We start from the raw sequence: 18,011 nt of genomic DNA on the forward strand, positions 1-18,011 counted from the left end.
GCGAGATTTTGATTATAGAAACTTAGACCTTTTCCCGGCATTGATTGCAGATAGTAGAGCAATTGATCAGGACAAGCAACCAGCACGTTCAGTAATGTACTGAAGTGCCAACCTAGATTATGAGTTTATGTCTCTGTCCCGGGGCTTGAACTTAAAGCCTCCTGAGTCAGTGATGAGAGCGCTACCACGGAACCAAGGTTAATGGCTCATGCGTTCCTTCCCTTGGTACTTTAGCATTGTTACTTCACCCCTTTCCCTTGGTGCATTTATGCTGTGTCTATATTTGTATTTTCCAATGGGTGGAAATGCTAACATTCACTAACTGCGGCATATTAGTTAACATGCTTGTATAAAACTCCTGGGAGGAATATATGCCTGTGATGCCTGATCCCTCATGGTCTGGTGAGACCTGTGTAGCAGCCAGCATTTTGTCTTTATCCTCCTGAATCAGGATCTTTCAAGATCTCTAATTTGAAGCTGGGAATAACACAATTGGAAGCTTGTTACGAGCACGTAAAGCAAATGTTAATGAAACAAAGCTTCAAAATCATGGGGCCAAAGCACTGCTGGAAGGGGTGACTGATCAGCCCATCCCACTGCTCACTCACTCAAAATGGACCCTTTGCAATTTTTGTGGAAGTATCCCCTACGTAATCTCTACATTTTGTATATTCACGCACTAAAATCTCACAGTCACATAGAACTGAGCGTCAGGGCATGTTGTACAAGGTTTGAAAACACCATAAAGATTACGACTCAGTTAAGAGGGTTGACTAGTCAAATCTATTTCTAGGACTGCAAGATATCTGTGAAGGTCTTAGAAGACAGAAGCAAGGACTGAAAACGCTTATACTTTGGAACAACAAACTGACACATGTAGGGATGAGTCACCTAGCTGCCATTCTAGTAAGTTATTCAGTTTAATAATAACAGTGATAATTTGCATGTATATAGCCAGTATATGGCAGATCAGTTTTTGGTAAAGTTGCTTGGTGTGGTTTGAATTTTGAACTCTGAATTTAAGTCTCAGGATTACCTTAAACCAAACCCATCATGGTGATGAAGAGATTTATATCAATTGCTCTATTTGTATTTGTTCTCACGGATAAAGGAGATATGACAGAGCATCAGAGGACAAGCACTGAGTGGTGGTATATAATGAAGATAAGCACAAAGGAAGGTGACTTCCTTTCATTCATCATGGGATGTGGGCGAAGCTGGATAGGCCAACATTCATTGCCCATTCCTAATTGCCCTTGAAAAGGTGATGGTGAGCTGCCTTCTTGAACTGTTGCAGTCCACATGGTGTAGGTACACCCACAGTGCTGTTAGGGAGGGAATTCCAGGATTTTGACCCAGCAACAGTGAAGGAACGGCGATATATTTCCAAGTCAGGATGGTGAGTGACTTGGAGGGGAACTTCCAGGTAGTGCTGTCCCCATGTGTCTCCTGCCCTTTTCCTTCTAGATGGTAGTGATCATGGGTTTGGAAGATGCTGTCGAAGGAGGCTTGGTGAGTTCCTGCAGTGCATCTTGTAGATGGTACACACTGCTGTCACTGTGCATCGGTGGTGGAGGGAGTGAATGTTTGTGGATGGGGTGCCAATCAAGTGGGCTGCTTTGTCCTGGATGGTGTCAAGCTTCTTGAGTGTTGTGGGAGCTGTACTCAGCCAGACAAGTGGGAAGTATTCCATCATATTCCTGACTTGTCCCTTGTAGATGCTGGACAGGCTTCGGGAATTCGGGAAGTGAGTTCCTCACCACAGGATTCCTAGTCTCTGACTTGCTGTTGTAGCCACAGTATTTATATGACTAGTCCATTCAGTTTCTGGTCTATGGTAACCCGCAGGATATTGATAGTGGGGGATTCAGCAATGGTAATTCTATTGAATGTCAAGGGGTGATGTTTAGATTCTCTCTTGTTGGAGATGCTAATTACCTGGCACTTTTGTGGCACGAATGTTATTTGCCACTTATCAGCTCAAGCCTGGATATTGTCCCGGTCTTGCTGCATTTGGACATGGACTGCTTCAGTATCTGAGAAGTTATGAATGGTGCTGAGCATTGTGCAATCAATAGCAAACATCCTCATTTCTGACCTTATTGTGGAGGGAAGGTCATTGATGAAGCAGTTGAAGATGGTTGGCCCTTGGATACTAACCTGAGGAACCCTTGCAACAATATCCCAGGACTGAGATGATTGACTTCCAACAACCACAACCATCTTCCTTTGTGCTAGGTATGACACCAACTGGTGGAGAGTTTCCCCCTAATTCCGATTGGCTCCAGTTTTGCTAGGGCTCCTAGATGCTGCACTCGGTCATATGCTGCCTTGATTTCAAGGGCATTCACTGTCACCTCACCTCTTGAGTTCAGCTCTTTTGTCCATATTTCAACTAAGAGCGAGGTTTCGGGCTCCTAAATATCAGGGTTTGAAATCAAAAAGCTGCTTCATAGTCATTGTTCCTTAGTGAATCCTCAAATTGTGCGATTGTAAACTCTCAATTTTTCTAAAAATTAATTTGAGGGTTTTTGTTTACATTAACGTCTAGTTGATCACCTTTGTGACAAGATGACCTTGCTTTGACAGCATTCACATCAGCCTCCCTCTTTCTTGCATTGAACCCCACTGAGGTAGATAATGCAGCACAAATAACTTTGAAAACATAAAATTCACAATGGCCCAAAAATTCCTGTAACTAGTGAATGATTGGCACCCATCAATAGTTAAACTTGCCTTTGTTAGTTGAATCTCCATAATATTTTATTTGTCTCATTGCTGAAAGTGAGAGATGGAAACAGTACAGCCCCCTTTACAGGGCATCTGGAATCTGAGTAAATAGAGTGAACACATCTCAAGTATCTCCTTAACCAATCAGATTGAAGGTTTGTGAAATGAATAGTGCAAGGTCTGCATAATGATATGTAAGTTGGAATGGCGTGTATTCAATATCAAATCAGGTATAGAAAGAAAAATAAAAAGAGGGAAAGACAGATTAGATTTAAGAGAGGAAAAAAGAGACAAAAAGTACTTCAATTTGTAATCATTAATTTTCAGTGCCAGAGAGATTTACCTGCTATAATTAACACTTAACACAGTTAAAAAGGGACGAGACTTGAAAACTGCTGATGCTAAGTTACTGTGGCAAGTTTACTTTGTATCTACAGTCAAATACAGGAACTTCATGACTTTCAATGCATTTGAATGGGAGACAGAGGGCAAGGTGCCAGTTTTGCAAATCTGACAGTGAAGAGGTGCATTTCCAACAGCGACTTCTTGAATTCCAGGCCTAATCACAAACCTGCCCTCGCCTGAAGTTGCTGTGGCATTTTCACTTAAATAGCACTGCTGGCTATTAGCCTCACTATTATTTTGACAGCAATGTTTGGGCTTTTGATTCAGAAACGTAGGAGTCCTAGCAATCAATTTTCATTATTTATTTATTAATACGCTCTGAAATCTCTGAAAGTAATAAATCTTTTTACTTATATTTTCACTTAATCATTAAAATAGTTAGCTGCATTTTTCCTTCATGACATTCTCCAGCTTTATTGAATACCCTTCTATTCATAAACTGTTTATCTCATCCTACTTATTTGCATGTTTCAGCACTGATTCACTCCAAATCTAGCTAGGATCAAAATCTTCAGAAAGACAAGAACAATGGAGTACAATCAAATGGCAACGTATTCATTCTTCAAATATTTGTACTAAATTTGTTGCATTTATTGAATGACTAATTGGACATACACCGATATCCCAATGCCAGTTCTGTAGATTGTAGATATTAGTTTGATCTGCCCATTCCCTACAGCCTGATTGATTAATCACACAACCTGCTTGTTTGCAAAAAAATAAAGCCTCTGGTTCTGACCTCATGCAATTAAACAGTAAGTACTGTAATTTTGGTGATATCGCCACTGCCAGAAAGTAACTCATCAACGATATATTGGAAGTAACCCCTGCTGCTATTCGACATTCATGTAGAATCTCTGACAGTATCCGCTCCTCAGCTAAAAATATTCATTGATAAGGTAAAAACGACCATGTAATCTGACAATACATAAGGTGGAAGGGAGACAGATTAAAGACCCAGTACTGATTTTTTTTAACATTAAATTGCAAGGCTTGCACATAGAAACACAAAATAAGAGCAGCCCTCTTCCGTGTGGGTGCCATTTCCCTGTGAAGATTTTGATTAAATAATACATGCCTCATATAAAAGCGTCAAAGGCCAACCTTGTACTATGTGATTAGGAGAGATAAGCAGACATTCTTAAAGCTGTGATTATTGTAATTAGCTCGCAGTGTCAATTGAGTTCAAACGATGACACTTGTAAAGTGTTACCAAGGCATTTATTATCCTTATAAACAGTTATGCCTCCTGCTTCTAGTGCAAAAGCCAGACAAGGCTCTTCGTATTATTAAAGAATCCTTTTTTTAAGCAAGGATATATTTATTTCATATCATTTTTTCTAATAATGTTTCTTCAGTCTTAATAGGGGCTGAAAGGACTCGCCCCAACCTGTTCATCTCTCTGTGTGCTGAGACTGATATTAGCCTTAATAACTCGCCTACACGTGTGAAATTTAGAAAGCTATTAACAATAATAAGAATGCAATAAAGGCAAAAGTATGATAAAGTCAAAAGGTAAGGAAAAATATCAGTTCCTTACACTTGAGCACATTGAGAACAGGAAAAAAAATACTTGCATTTCTTTAGCACTTTAACCACATTGTCAAAATATCTCAAAGTGCTTTTCTGGAATTACTTTATTTCTTGATATGTAGACTAATTCACTGGTTGCTGCAGAAAAATCATTGTTATTCTGCAGAGTTAAAAATACAGAAATAACTTTGTTCTGGGAGTCCAGTTTAATACCTGACACACTGACAGTAGGACAATTGATGTTGCAGCACATGTGACATCTAGTCTAGTGTTGCGATCACTTACAAACATCACTCTAGATTCACAGTCCAGATTTCCAGGTGCAATATGTATAAGAATGTATTAAGCAAGACTGGTTCATACCCACATGAAGTCTGCTCCTTTTAATGTACCAGGTATTATTTACACTGACTTGGTTTTTCCATCATTTCAGGTAGTTTTTGTTTGCATTTACTCTGTTTCAAGGAAAGCGAAAATTTCTTTCCTCTGGTTGGGGACAATTTAAGTCATCTCTAAGAAAATGTAGAACGAAGTTACGAGAAATGTCTTTATGCAGAGTTTTTGGAAGATGCCATAACGAGCGGATGACTGAGACACCACTGCATTTTCAATATAAAGTGAACAAATAGTTGAAGCGGAAGATACAGGGCTCACAAGAGACAGAGCATGGCAGTGGGATTAATTTTGAATTTCTGTAACAAAGAGTCAGCATAGACATGATGGGCTGAGTGGGCTTTTTCTGTGGTTCTGCAGATAAATGACCACATGAGTTGCTCTCCAGTTTTTAGTTGGCAAATTGAAAGCCAGTCCCTTTGGAGCTATGATGCTCCCCTGCATAATGGGAAAGACCCGGAATCCAAATATGGGACTACCCCCTCCATTTATTTCATAGAAATTGTCACTCTCAATTCCAATCTATATTTTTGTGGTTCCCAGAACCTCATCTCCTTTGCACTGCGAAGTGTAGCTAGTAGAGGGAGAGAGTGGAGCTAGCATCTGGAAGAGATTTGGTCCCAAAAAGAAGGCCAGTGACCGATTCTGAGAAAATAAATTGGGCTTGGGTGCTGGGTAAAGAGCATTGGACTGCCTTTTGCCACACCTCCTGTTCCCTTGCTCTAGCTGGCACCCAAGATGTGTCCAAAGTGCTGCAGGTGCCTGCCAGTTTAATGTTAATTAGGAAACCTCTCCATGATCCCATAGACTCCAGAGTATTGGAGGTTTCTAGCATTTATGATCAAAACCCATAGATTTGCAAGGCTCTGGGAGCCGGCACTATTTCCGGATCGGGAATCCACACTCGAGGGGACTTAGTCACTTTTTGGGATCTCAACCAGGACAACCCCTTAATGACATGGAGGCAGATTCTCTGTCCAATTAAGGGCAGCAGGTAGATCCTCGAAGCTGGACGGTCAAACAGAAGCCTTCCAGCTTCAAAGAGGAAGCCTGCAGGAATGAATGGTAGGTAACTGTGAGGGCACTTCAACATGGTGCGTGCTCAAAAACCTTTTTTAAAATTTAATTTGCTGCTGCTGCTTGTAGTTACTCCTACCAGGCGATCTGCTGGTATGTCACACTTGTCTGTCTTGTGCCATCCTCATACATCCACTGTCACTTGTTAGTAACCACTTTGTGATGTCTGTCATCCAGCTACACCTAGATCGACCCCTCTTTCTGCTGCCCTCCATTTTTCCCTCTAGAAGAGATCTCTGTGGCTTTTCAGCTCTGATCAAAGGGCTGACATTTTCACTTCTGAATGTCACTTTTTAGAGTTCTGTTTGTTCTCACAATCTCAAGTACCTCATCAGCCGTCTTATGCTCTCTAGCTGGAATTTTTTGCATATGTCTTCGTATCCACGTTTCAAAGGCCTCCATTTTCTTCCACTGATCTTTATTTGTTGTCCAGGTTTCTGAGCAATACTGGAAAGTGGATAGAGTGTAGCATCTTATGACTTTTTTCCCTTGTTACAAGCTTGAGTATTCTTGTTGTTAACACATCCTTCATCTTCACAAAATTATTTTTAGCTATCTCAATCCTCCTTCTAATTTCGGCGTTGTGGCTAGCATCTTCTGTTATCATTTACCCTAAACAGACAAACGTATCTATTTGATCCAGTGTGATACCACCCACTTCAATCTTTATTATAGTTTCTTCTAATGGATTCCCTCTAATTACCGTTGCTTTTGTCTTTTTGATGTTTATACTCAATCCGTTTGTTGATTTTACTTGATCTACAATATTTTGTTCTGATTCTGCAAGTAGCGCTGATTTACCTCAAGTTTGTTATGTTCTTCCCTTCAATGTTTACCCCTGGAAGTACATATAATTCTCTTACTATTTGTTTTGTGTACAGATTGAAAAATTTTGGTGACAGTACATAGCCTTGTCATACTCCCCTCTTCACTTGAAACATATCTGATTGTCCATCTTCTAGTCTGATGCTCCCTATTTGGTCCCACTATAGGCTCTTGATAAATCTCACATCTTTACTCTCAATGTCACGTTTCAACAGCATGTCTATTAGCTTTTGGTGATCAACGTGATTGAAGGCTTTTTCATAATCTATCTATATATGTCTTTGTTTACTTCCAGATATTTGTCAAAGATTGTTCTTAGGTTAAATATTCCTGGTTAAATATTAATTTAAACATATAGAAAGTCTGCCAGGGTACTTCTGTTGCAGAGGGGGCAGGTTGGGCGAGCAGGAGGTAGTGGGCAGAATTCCACTACAGGCTTCGCCCACACCCAGGCAGGCAGGGAAGGCTGGTAGGCCTGCCAGAATCACTGGCACCCCAGCCCGCTACTGGGTGCCCACCTCCAGGCAGTTGAGTTGGCCCCATCGCATTGTGAAACTGGAGGTCGACAGGAAAATCCCAGGCGACTCCCGTTGCCTACCTATAGCACTGATCCGATTGAACTGCCCTCTCGTTAGGATACTGGGTCCTGAAGTTATCACTCCAAAATGGCCGTGCCAGGGATGGTGCCAGGAAACTGACAAGCTGGGCCTCACCTGCCTCCACTCCCAATGTCTGCGAGGCCTGAACTTTCTGCCCTGGGTTTCGGGACTGAGTTCCTTGTGGACCAATGTACCAGTGTTATTGGAGTGGGTTTAAACTAACTTGACAGAGGAGGTAATATCAGAGAGGAATACCAAAAAGGTTTTATCTTCTTGGAAATTTTAGAATACAGAATACTAGGAGAGACAGACAGGATGGGAGTAGCAAAGAGTAAGTTATTAGGTAACTTCAGAGTAAGGGAGAAAGTAACAAAGTCTAAATTAGGGTTATTGTGCATTTGGGAATGTATGGGAGTGGTAAATAAGATCAGTGAGTTACAGGTGCAGAATGCCACATGGAAATATAATGTTGTGGATAACAGAGACCTGGCTCAAAGAGGGGCAGCACTGGGTATTAAATATTCCTGGGTACAAGGAGCTCAAGAAAGATAAGATCGGAAGGAAAGGGGGACGGGTGGCAGTATTGAGTAAGGAGAACATTGCAGTTCTTGAGAGAAAGGGAATTGGACTAGCATCTGAAAAGGAACAAAGCATAGGGCTATGGGGAGAAGGTGGTGTAGTGGCACTAGGTGAATTGCTCTTTTGGAGAGCCAATGCAGACACAATTATCCAAAATGTCCTCCTTCTGTACTGTAACCATGTTGTGATTCTGTTTATACCTATATCTACACACATTTGTGTAGTAAATTCTCACTTAATTTTATGGAGGTGAATAACCATCTGTAAAATTTCCAAGATGATAAAACCCTTTTACGTTTCCTCCTAGTAACTGAGGTAATACAGTTGGAGCTGCAGGATATCAGGCTTAGAGTACAAATTACCTGGTGGAAGTATTGAAACTTGTTGATCTATCTTTAAAATAAAGCAAAATCCAAGATGTGGTAAAAGCTGGATTGCTTAGATAAAAATTTACGGCTTTGACAGTGTTTTGACAGTGAAACATTGTTTTCCATCAGCTGGAATATGGCACATTATTACTTTGATGGAAGCCTTCTGAGAGTTTTACTTTTCTTACTTTATTGGAAGCCTTCTGAGAGTTTTACTTTTCTTACTTTAATGGAAGCCTTCTGAGAGTTTTACTTTTCTTACTTGCCAAAAGTTATGAGCAGCTTCTGTCTGAGTTTGGGTTTTACTCACCTCCCTTTGATGTTTCCTAAGTATAAAGTGAAGAAAGGTGCTGGAATGCGTAAAGGCACTGGGATGTATGAGTGGCTTGCAGTGAAATGGGAGGCTAGAACTTCCAATCAGTGACATTCAAATATGAATACTCCGAGCGCTTGTATCCTATTCCCACAGACACTATTTTTACACAGATCCCAACATGTTTATTTTAAACGTAGTTGTCCATTTTTCCACTTCTTTGTCTTATGATCTGACTACATTTGTCTTTAAGGTATCATTAAAGCAAAAAGCAGAACATGCAACCATGATCTCATTCTTATCTTCCGTGACCTGATTCTGTCCACTCCCTACTTCCCCCCTCCCCCAACCATCCCACCATCCCCATCATTTTTCTGTGAACTTGGAAAAAGACTGGAATGCTATCTTTAACACGATTTTCTTGTAACTGTTTGACAATTGCTGAGCACCCTAGTTTATGCGCATGTCTGAATGAAAGCTGTCTTCCCTTCAGTCTCTTCACAAGCGTAACTCAATGTGCAAGTTCAAACAAAAGGTCTCGCGGGGGTCATTTACTTATATTTAAGTTTTCACTGCTGTGTTTTCCTGTTTGTATAATTAGCACACTTACAGCACTCTGCGACTGATGATCACATGCAGCAGATGTGCTCAATTAAGACTTTATGAGAATTTGTTTAACAAATAAGTCAAATAACGAGCAAAAGGGAATGAAACATTGTTTTCCATCAGCTGGAATATGGCACATTATTACTTTAATGGAAGCCTTCTGAGAGTTTTACTTTTCTTACTTGCCAAAAGTTATGAGCAGCTTCTGTCTGAGTTTGGAATAAGCTCCTCAGGCCAGGCACTGAAAAAAAAAACTGTCCCAAAATATCTACAACTTCTTGCTCGATCTTACCAATCACAGTTAATGAAAAGCCAAATAGAGCCACCATTCTGACTTGCAGCCTCACTAAGGATTGAGCTCCGAATGAACTTACTTATTTTTGACTTGATCGCAATTATAGTCTGTCACCTACAAAAGACAAAGTCCAACCTGAGCAGTAGAATAATACATTTGTGGGCCTGATTTTAACTGTACAAATAGGTGAATTTTGAATGAGTTAAAATTTCATCCTGTGTATTACACATGGCGAGGCTTCTATTTTATTAGATAGTGTATTGCCCCAGTCACACAGAATAATACTAATAAAGGACCAGTAATATTCTTATAAAAGCTGCAAGATAAATAGACCTCACGTTAGGTACCATACCGTCACACATTCAAATTTTGGTTCCATTCAGGTAAAACATAATTTCCAACCTACAGAGAATTAGGGCAGAATGTAGAGCTCGGTGGGCGGGCGTGCGTCCAGCCCACCCGAGCGTAAAATGACGCGCAATGACATCAGGCGAGCGTCCTGATGTCATCGTGCAGTCCCGCGATATTTCATTCAGTGGGCATGCGCTGGAGTCGGCAGCGCATCCGCTGACAATTAAAAGGCCTATTAAGGCCATTAAAAAAGTAATTACATTAAAATTTACGCTGCCCGTCCAGCCTTACCTAATGCTGAGTGCTGCCGCTCGTGTGCCACACTGGGTGGGCCTTAATTGGCCCGCCCACGTAAAATTGCGGTGCGGCGCCGATCGTGGGCAGCAGTTGGGCTTCCTGACCGGCCCCGCTTACCCCCGCCGAGCACCCCCGCCAAGGGCAAGATCCTCCCTATAATAAAGCAACAGGAAAGTATGAACAAGGCCACTTCTCTGTTGAAAAAAAGAATGAGGGGTGACCTAATAGAGGTCTTTAAAATCATGAGAGGTTTTGATAAAGGATGACAAAGAGTGTCTCCACTAGTGAGGAAGAGCAAAACTGGAAGTTATCAAGAGAGTCACGAAGAAATCAAATAAAGGATTCAGCAGAAACTTCTTTACCCAGAGAGTGATGAAAATGTGGAATTTGCTCCCTTAGTGACTGCCTATTAGGAATGTCATAATTAATCACCTTAACATTTGTTACTTATTTTGTATTGCATCCATCACATATTAGACTTCTTAGTGGGGAGAATTTTAGAGTGACTGAGAAGACTAACACACAAAATATCTCTTTCCCCAATTGCCACTGCTTCTCTTTCCTGAGAAGATCATTTTGCAATGGGTTAAGGTCTTTTGGTTCATCAAGCCCACTGCTTCTACATCCCAGGTACAACCAAATTAGCTAACCAAAATCTGTGTATAATTTTCCTAAACATTAAACGAGGTGATAGGTGTTACTAGAGAAACTCTTGAATTACAATTAAATGCTCTACCAATGCATTATACAACCAACTATTATAATCAAAAGGAGAGGGGATATAGATTGGGTGTTTTAATTATCCTAGCTACTTACTCAGAATTAAAATGAGAATTAGAACATCATATTTTTTCATGTCTTCACTGCATATGCCAGTAATAGTAAATATGGATGCTCTTCTAGCTTACAGTAAAGCAAGCCACCCAAAATATACCACAGAAAGTCCGGAGATGAATTACCGATTAATAATTTTTTGACTGTTATTTAGAATCAGAGCAGCTCCCCGTTGTTTTGATTTTTAATATTGACCTGAACTGGACAATCAGCAACCTTGTTTAATGTTTCATCTGAAGGATGACACCTCTGGTAATAAAGCGCTCCATCACTGTTGCACCTGCATTATAAGTTCAAGCTCCTGGTGTGGATCTTCTGGCTCAGAGGCAAGAATGCTGCTACCTGTGGAAGACTGCAATATCTGTTGCTAGTCAATTTGGTTGTGCCATTCATCAGCTCTGATCAGGTTTACCCAGTACCTGTTGTTCAAGTCAGCAGCTTCTGTGCTTCTCTGTTCCATCAGGGTTTGTCATTTTCTAGGCCATTTGATCCTATAGCCAGTTATGGGCATCTTTTAAAATACATGCAGTTATTCTTTAGTGTCTCCTTAACTCAGGGTGCATTGTCTATCTTTGTCTCTCAAGTCATTTTCTCAAGGAGAGGCAATTTAGAATCGCTGCAGATTTCCAAAATAAAGCTCCCAATTTTCAGGGCTTGCTTTAAGGATCTTGATTGAGCAATTCTTCCATTATTCCTGTGACACGTTCCTGTTACTTTGTACATTTGTCTTGGTTAAGCAGTGCAAAGCGCTGTTATTAATGTGGATGTGGTTAATAGTGAATTTGTTCCCATGTCAGATTACAGTTGTGAACATTTGACTCAATTTCAGTAACTACAAAGGGAAGAATTATACTTTGGAGTGTTGGGAACTTAACAAAGCCACACAGTGACATGATTGACAAGTTATTATGCTGTATGAGGTAGGGTTGTGCTTTTTTTCCCTGAGTTGAAGTTGTGAGACTGTTCCACTCCAAGCTAGCATCAGTTGACTCTCCCAAAGCTTCTGGGGTTGACCTCTTTGCATATGTGAGCCCGTAATCTGGATTATGCAGCCCACATGGTCCTCACTGAATGTATGGCTGGGGTTGAGGGTGGGAGTAGAATGCAATACACCTGCAGTTGTGAAAATGGCTGCCAATAAAGGCGGGGTGTTGGGGGAAGGTAATTTTGCCAGTAGCGGGAACCTCACCAGCAGCAAGTGGATCACAAGTAAGAAAACAATTATACACATTTACATAGAAAATTTCACATCCTCAGGACATCCCAAAGCTCTTCACAACCAACAACGTACTTTTGAATTTCTGTTATGTAGACAAACACACAGCAAGGTTCTACAAACAGCAACGAGGTAGCCAGATGGCCAATCTAACTGTGTTGGTTGAGAGACAAATGTTGGTCAAGATAGCAGCCCATTCTTATTCAAATAGGTACCATTGAATCTTTTAGGCTTATTTGAACAGAGAGCTGGCATGGATACAATGGGCTGAATGGCCTTCTTTTGTGCCTTAACCATTCTATGATTCTCTGATTCTATGAAGCTTGATGAAGGACACTTCAAAGTTATCATTTTTTCCCTTTGTAGTTACTGAAATGGAGTTAAATGTTCACAATCGCAATCTGATGTGGGAACAAATCAAAAGCAGTGCAATCCACTGCCTAACCAAGGCAAATGTAGGAAGTGGCAGAAACACATCACGAAAGAATAATGGAAGGATTACTCTAATCAAGATCCTCATAAAGCAAGCCCTAAAACTGGGAGTTTTAAAAAAAATCTGTAGCAATTCCAACTCCCTCTCCCCGAGAAAATGAAAATGACCTGAGAGAGAAAGTTAGACAATATCCCTTGGGTTAAGGAGACATTGTGAGTGTTGTGGGTGTAACAGTCACTCATTACTGCATTATCTGCTGAAGCCTCTGGAACAGGGCATGAACCTACAACCTTCTGACTCAGTGATGAGTGTTACTACTGAGCTAAGGCTGACAGCATGCACTGCTAGAAAGCAGTGTCACATGAATCTAACAAAAATCCCAGCAAGTATCGATGCACTAGTCCTGCAAGAACTGGGTCAAAGGAGGGTTGCCTGAATGGCACTCCAGTGTTTCCTGCATGTAGGATCATCATACAGTCTATATGGGAGGAGGTGGCCTAAATGATCAAGACCATTTGTCATATTCAAAAGATTGGAAGCATATGAAGAAGCTTTTGTTGGTGAGTGACTTATTAACAGCACTCACTTTATTCAATGTATCAATTGTCCAGCAACTTGTGGCGAGGAAGAGATATCTTGAGAATTGTGAATTGCCAGAGGTGCTCGACAATTTGGACCGCTCTGCAATTAGCCTTGCAAGAATGGCAGATCAACCTCCAAATGCGTTTCGTGAAGTTGCTGCATTTGTGCATTAACTGCACATTAAACTCACCACAGGAAGTTTGTCCCAGTACCAGTGTAAGAATCTTTTTAATGAGGAGATTTAAGTTCCTGCAATATCAATCAACCTCTCCTGCCTTAGACAGGGAATAATCTGAACTGTGGAGTCTCATACTCTCTAGTAATTTTTGTTAGAGGTTTTCAAAATTTAAAATATTAAATGTTTTAATTTTTTCTTACACCTTTTCTTTTTGTCTCTTTTTTCCCCTATCTCTCTTAATCCGATCTTTCGTTTCTTCTCTTTATTTTTCTTTCTGTACCCGATTTGACTTTAATTCACCCTCCTTCTCCATCATTCCTCTGCTTATTTCTCAATTTTTAAATTCTCATTGGTTAAGGATGTAGACATCATTCACCAACGCCCCCGAGGTGCCATTGCCCTCACCACATTGTTATCAGCTCACGCTAATGGGGTAACAAAATTATCAAGCCGTAGCATGACGGAGAAAGTCAAACAGGGTATGCCCACTCCAGGAAATTCTGGGCCAATATTATGTAGATAACTAAGGTGGCAGAGAAATGCCCTGAGAAGGCTCTCTATCCAAAGTGTCAGCTGAATGCTGATAGTTCTGCTCTGTACTCCCAGCATTTTCTAGTTTTATTTTAATTTCTGGCATTTGCGGCTTCTTTTTTTTAACATTCAATTAGGTGTGCTCTGTTTATAGCAGAATGGATGGTTTTATGAGTCTCCGCCACAGGCGGGCGAGGGCACCTGCTGGCACCAAGGACTACTAAAATTACCCCTAGGATATAACAGGAGGATGCAAGGTTTTAAGCATTTAAGGGAGTTATGTGACAAAAATGAAATACTGTGTCGTTCAGCAGGAGAAATGATAAAGTCCAATTTCTTGCGCTGGCACATGGGTAACATAAACATGTAGCGTTGTAATATTTTGAATGGGTAACTATTTATCTATTTCTAATCTCCTGATTCGAGCTAAATTTCTGCCCGCGCAGCCCAGCTTTCAGAAGTTAGGCACTGAAAATAGGCAGTAAATCTGAGTAGCTCGTTGCTCACAAAAGCAAAATATTCCACATGTACCAGTTTAATGCAAATTAGATGTCTGTAATTAGTTCTAGAGTGGTAATTTAGTGCACAAAAATAATTATTCAAAACCTCTTTTTTCCAATTAATGCCCAAGACAGAAAAGTCTGGTTTACCCTTCCCCCCCCCTCCCTAAAGAAAACAAAAACACTGTGCTAATGTATCATTATATCATCTAAACAAACTTTTAAATAGCCAGGCTGTAAAGAAAATCTTGAAAGCTGCGTTTCGTCTGAAGCATTTTTCTGTAAGAGTCCCCGAGGAAGAAGGACATTGCAGAATATAGGTTGCATGTGGGTTAGTTGCGTTCAGTCAGTGTGCATTAGTGTTTGTTTCATTGGCATATAGAATCTGGAGGAATTTTCCAAAGTTTTTCTTGAATTTGGACTGCGGGATATGGCAGGATTAATTTTACCATTTAATGTTTCCAAAGCACAGTTTCATATGGTAGGACCACATTTTCCAACTCCAGTTGAAGGCCATCGCCTCCCCAGTGGATAAGGAATCAAATGATCCACAAAGCGAGCACAATAACCTCCATGCTCAAATCCCAACATGCACTCCCAGCACCTGAAGCTCTGTGTCAGGGGTGATAAAAAACAAAAGAAAAACGTTACCAGCAGTTGGGCACGATAGTGTGTAAAGTGTTGTCAGCTGTGGCTCAATTGGTAGCTCTCTTGTCCCTGGATTAGAAGTTAGTGGGTTCAAATCCCTCTCCAGAGACTTGAGTACAGAATCTGGGCAGAAACTCCAGTTCAGTATTCAGGGAGTGCTGCATTGGTGGTGTAGTCTTTTAGATGACAAGCAAGGCTCCATCTTGTCTTCATAGGTGAATGTGGTAAAGTGGAGTGCTATGTACCATTAAGAGAATGTAATTAGTTGACCATGTAACTGTATTGACCAATCGCTACACAGCAGGGGCTTTTTGGATAACTGGAAGTCCAGAGTTGGAGGTGATTGAAGAAGCACACATGGTGTTTGTGCCCTATTCTTAGTTCCAACAAACTACCAGTGTTTGTCCAGTTGATCGGTCTCTGCCTGCACTGTTTCAAGCACCAACTAATGTGTCAATATCAAGGGCGCAGCTAGCGTTCGCCGGACAAAGTGAACCTGATAACCAAAAACATAAAAGTGAAAGTTATAGATCCCAGGGCACTATTTTGAAGAAGGGCAGGGGAGCTATCCCCACTGTCCTGACCAATATTTATGCCTCAACCATTATCACTAAAATGTTAACACATTACTGAAAATGGGAGCTTGCTGTGTGTAAATTGGCTGCTCTGTTTCCTACATCATAACAGTGACTACATTTCAAAGGTACTTCATTGGTTATATGTCACTTTAAAAGTTCCTGTGAGGCATTATTTTATGCAAGTTTTTCCTTTCTTTAGTGGATAATCCAAGGAATAACGGGCCTGTTATGTAGGGAAAATCCCTTTGTTAGTACCACTTGTACAAACCAAAGAGTAAAAAGAATTATTGTTTTGAGACGTCCCCTGGTGGTGGCACAGTGGTTAGCGCTGCGGCCTCACAGCTCCAGGGACCCAGGTTTGATCTGGACCTCAGGTAACTGTCTGTGTGGAGTCTGCACGCTCTTCCCGTGTCTGCATGGGTGTGCTCCGGTTTCCTCCCACCACCCAAAGGCGTGCAGGTTAGGTGGATTGGCTATGGCAAATTGTCTCCCAGCGTGTGTGCACGTGTGAGTGTGTGCTCTGTGATGGACTGGCATCTTGAACTGCGTGCACCCCGCCTAGTGCCCATTGCCTGTCGGGATAGGCTCCGACTGCCCGCGACCCTGAATTGGATGACGCCGTTCTGGAAAAGTGAGTTAGTGGGATGCCCCCCTGGCTTGATGAGTAATTATGCTGCGTGGTCGGTGAGCCACGTGGACAAGGACATCTAGAGTTGGTTCCGTTATCTGTCCTAAATTGGCTGATACCAGTTGCGTCAGAAGTCATGGAATGGTCCGGAATTACTGATTTAGGAAGAGGAAATGTCTTCATTGCTCTCCAGTGACTCCTGCAAGAAAGCTTTCATGTGTGGACAGGGAGTGAGGAGAAGATTAGGTTCAATGGTGGTGGTGGGAGGGTGACCTAACCACCACCCCCACAGCCACCCCACCAATCACAGTCATTTGTTTTCTATGCTCAAACATGAGCTGGGTGAAGTAATAGAGGGTGACTGGAACCTGAAGAACAATGCCCCAACATGACTCAGTACCTTCAAGAGAGAGAAAAAAGAGAATGGGGGAGGGGGAGGGGGGGAAAAGTAATTACAGTGTGAGATAATGGGCTCAAACGCTTAATTTAAACGGGCCAATGCCTCCACTGAAATGGTCAGAGAGTGTGTTTCAGATTAACACATCTTGCATTCACACCTTTTTTAATCCACAAAGTAATTTAAAGGCTTGGTTTTGAGCTGAGTCTTTCAAATGATACTTGGGGGTTTTTGTCGAAACAGTCCTGATGACAGGAGAAAGATGGCTGGGTGGAGTTGTCAGGCCTGACATTAAGAGGGGGCGAGTTGGCAACAACAGAGCTGCAGTGTACTCAGGGGGAGGTTTGATTTTGTTATTTGATATATGCTGCAAGCAGAGTTGTTTTGTTGAAAAAATAATAACTGAAGTGTTGTCTCCTATAGTGTGCTCTTTACCTGATGTTACATGTTTCATAGGGGAGAATTTTCTCCTTGTCGAGGTGGGGGGGGTTGGGCGGGAGCGGGCGCAGACGTTTGCGCAGCCAATCACCACCTGCACTCGGCTGGGCACCGCCATTTTATGGGGGGGTTGGGTGGGGCAATTAAGGCCCGCCCAGCGTGACACTCGCCCTGAAGCGCTGAGCACTCCCTGTGTGGGCCGGGGTGGGGGGGGTAGGTTTGCCCGAGTTGGGGCCTGCGCTCTTTCACGCACACACATGAAGGAGCGCAGAAATCTCCTCGAGGCACAGAGCTGCCCCAGGGAGATTAGTTTTAAGTTCAAAAAAATTTAATAAAGGGAAAAAAAAATTTTTATGACATGGCCCTTCATGTGAAACTGTCACGTGAGCTGGGACATGTCTATTAATTTTACTAAAACTTTTTACAAGACTTTAAAAACCTTTATGAAACCTCATCACGCCTGTGGATGAGGTTCCATGATAAATGCGAAGGCCGCCTGGGCTCTTCGCCCGCGCCCCCCGCCAACCTTAAGATTGGATAGGCAGCCCTGTTCATTGCTTCAATTAATAGTTAACTGGCCGTAACAGGCCTTTGACAGTTCGGCTGTGCGCCAGCGACCTGAAAATCTGAATGACGCGCGGTGACGTCGGGTCGCACGCCTGACGTCACTGCACGTC

The 18,011-nt window shown here is 41.8% G+C and overlaps 1 protein-coding gene across 1 annotated transcript in view; it reads left to right on the forward strand.

Moving 5' to 3' along the window:
- LOC144693556 (protein phosphatase 1 regulatory subunit 37) overlaps window positions 1-18,011 on the forward strand; it is a 120,499-nt gene that overhangs the window by 73,726 nt on the left and 28,762 nt on the right. The window contains exon 9 of the mRNA XM_078563398.1: window positions 794-906. Within this exon, the coding sequence (XP_078419524.1) occupies window positions 794-906 (113 nt within the window). The remainder of the gene's footprint in view (window positions 1-793; window positions 907-18,011) is intronic.

The sequence above is a fragment of the Cetorhinus maximus genome, chromosome 18, assembly GCF_964194155.1.
Source record: "Cetorhinus maximus chromosome 18, sCetMax3.hap1.1, whole genome shotgun sequence".
NCBI classification, from domain to species: Eukaryota; Metazoa; Chordata; class Chondrichthyes; order Lamniformes; family Cetorhinidae; genus Cetorhinus; species Cetorhinus maximus.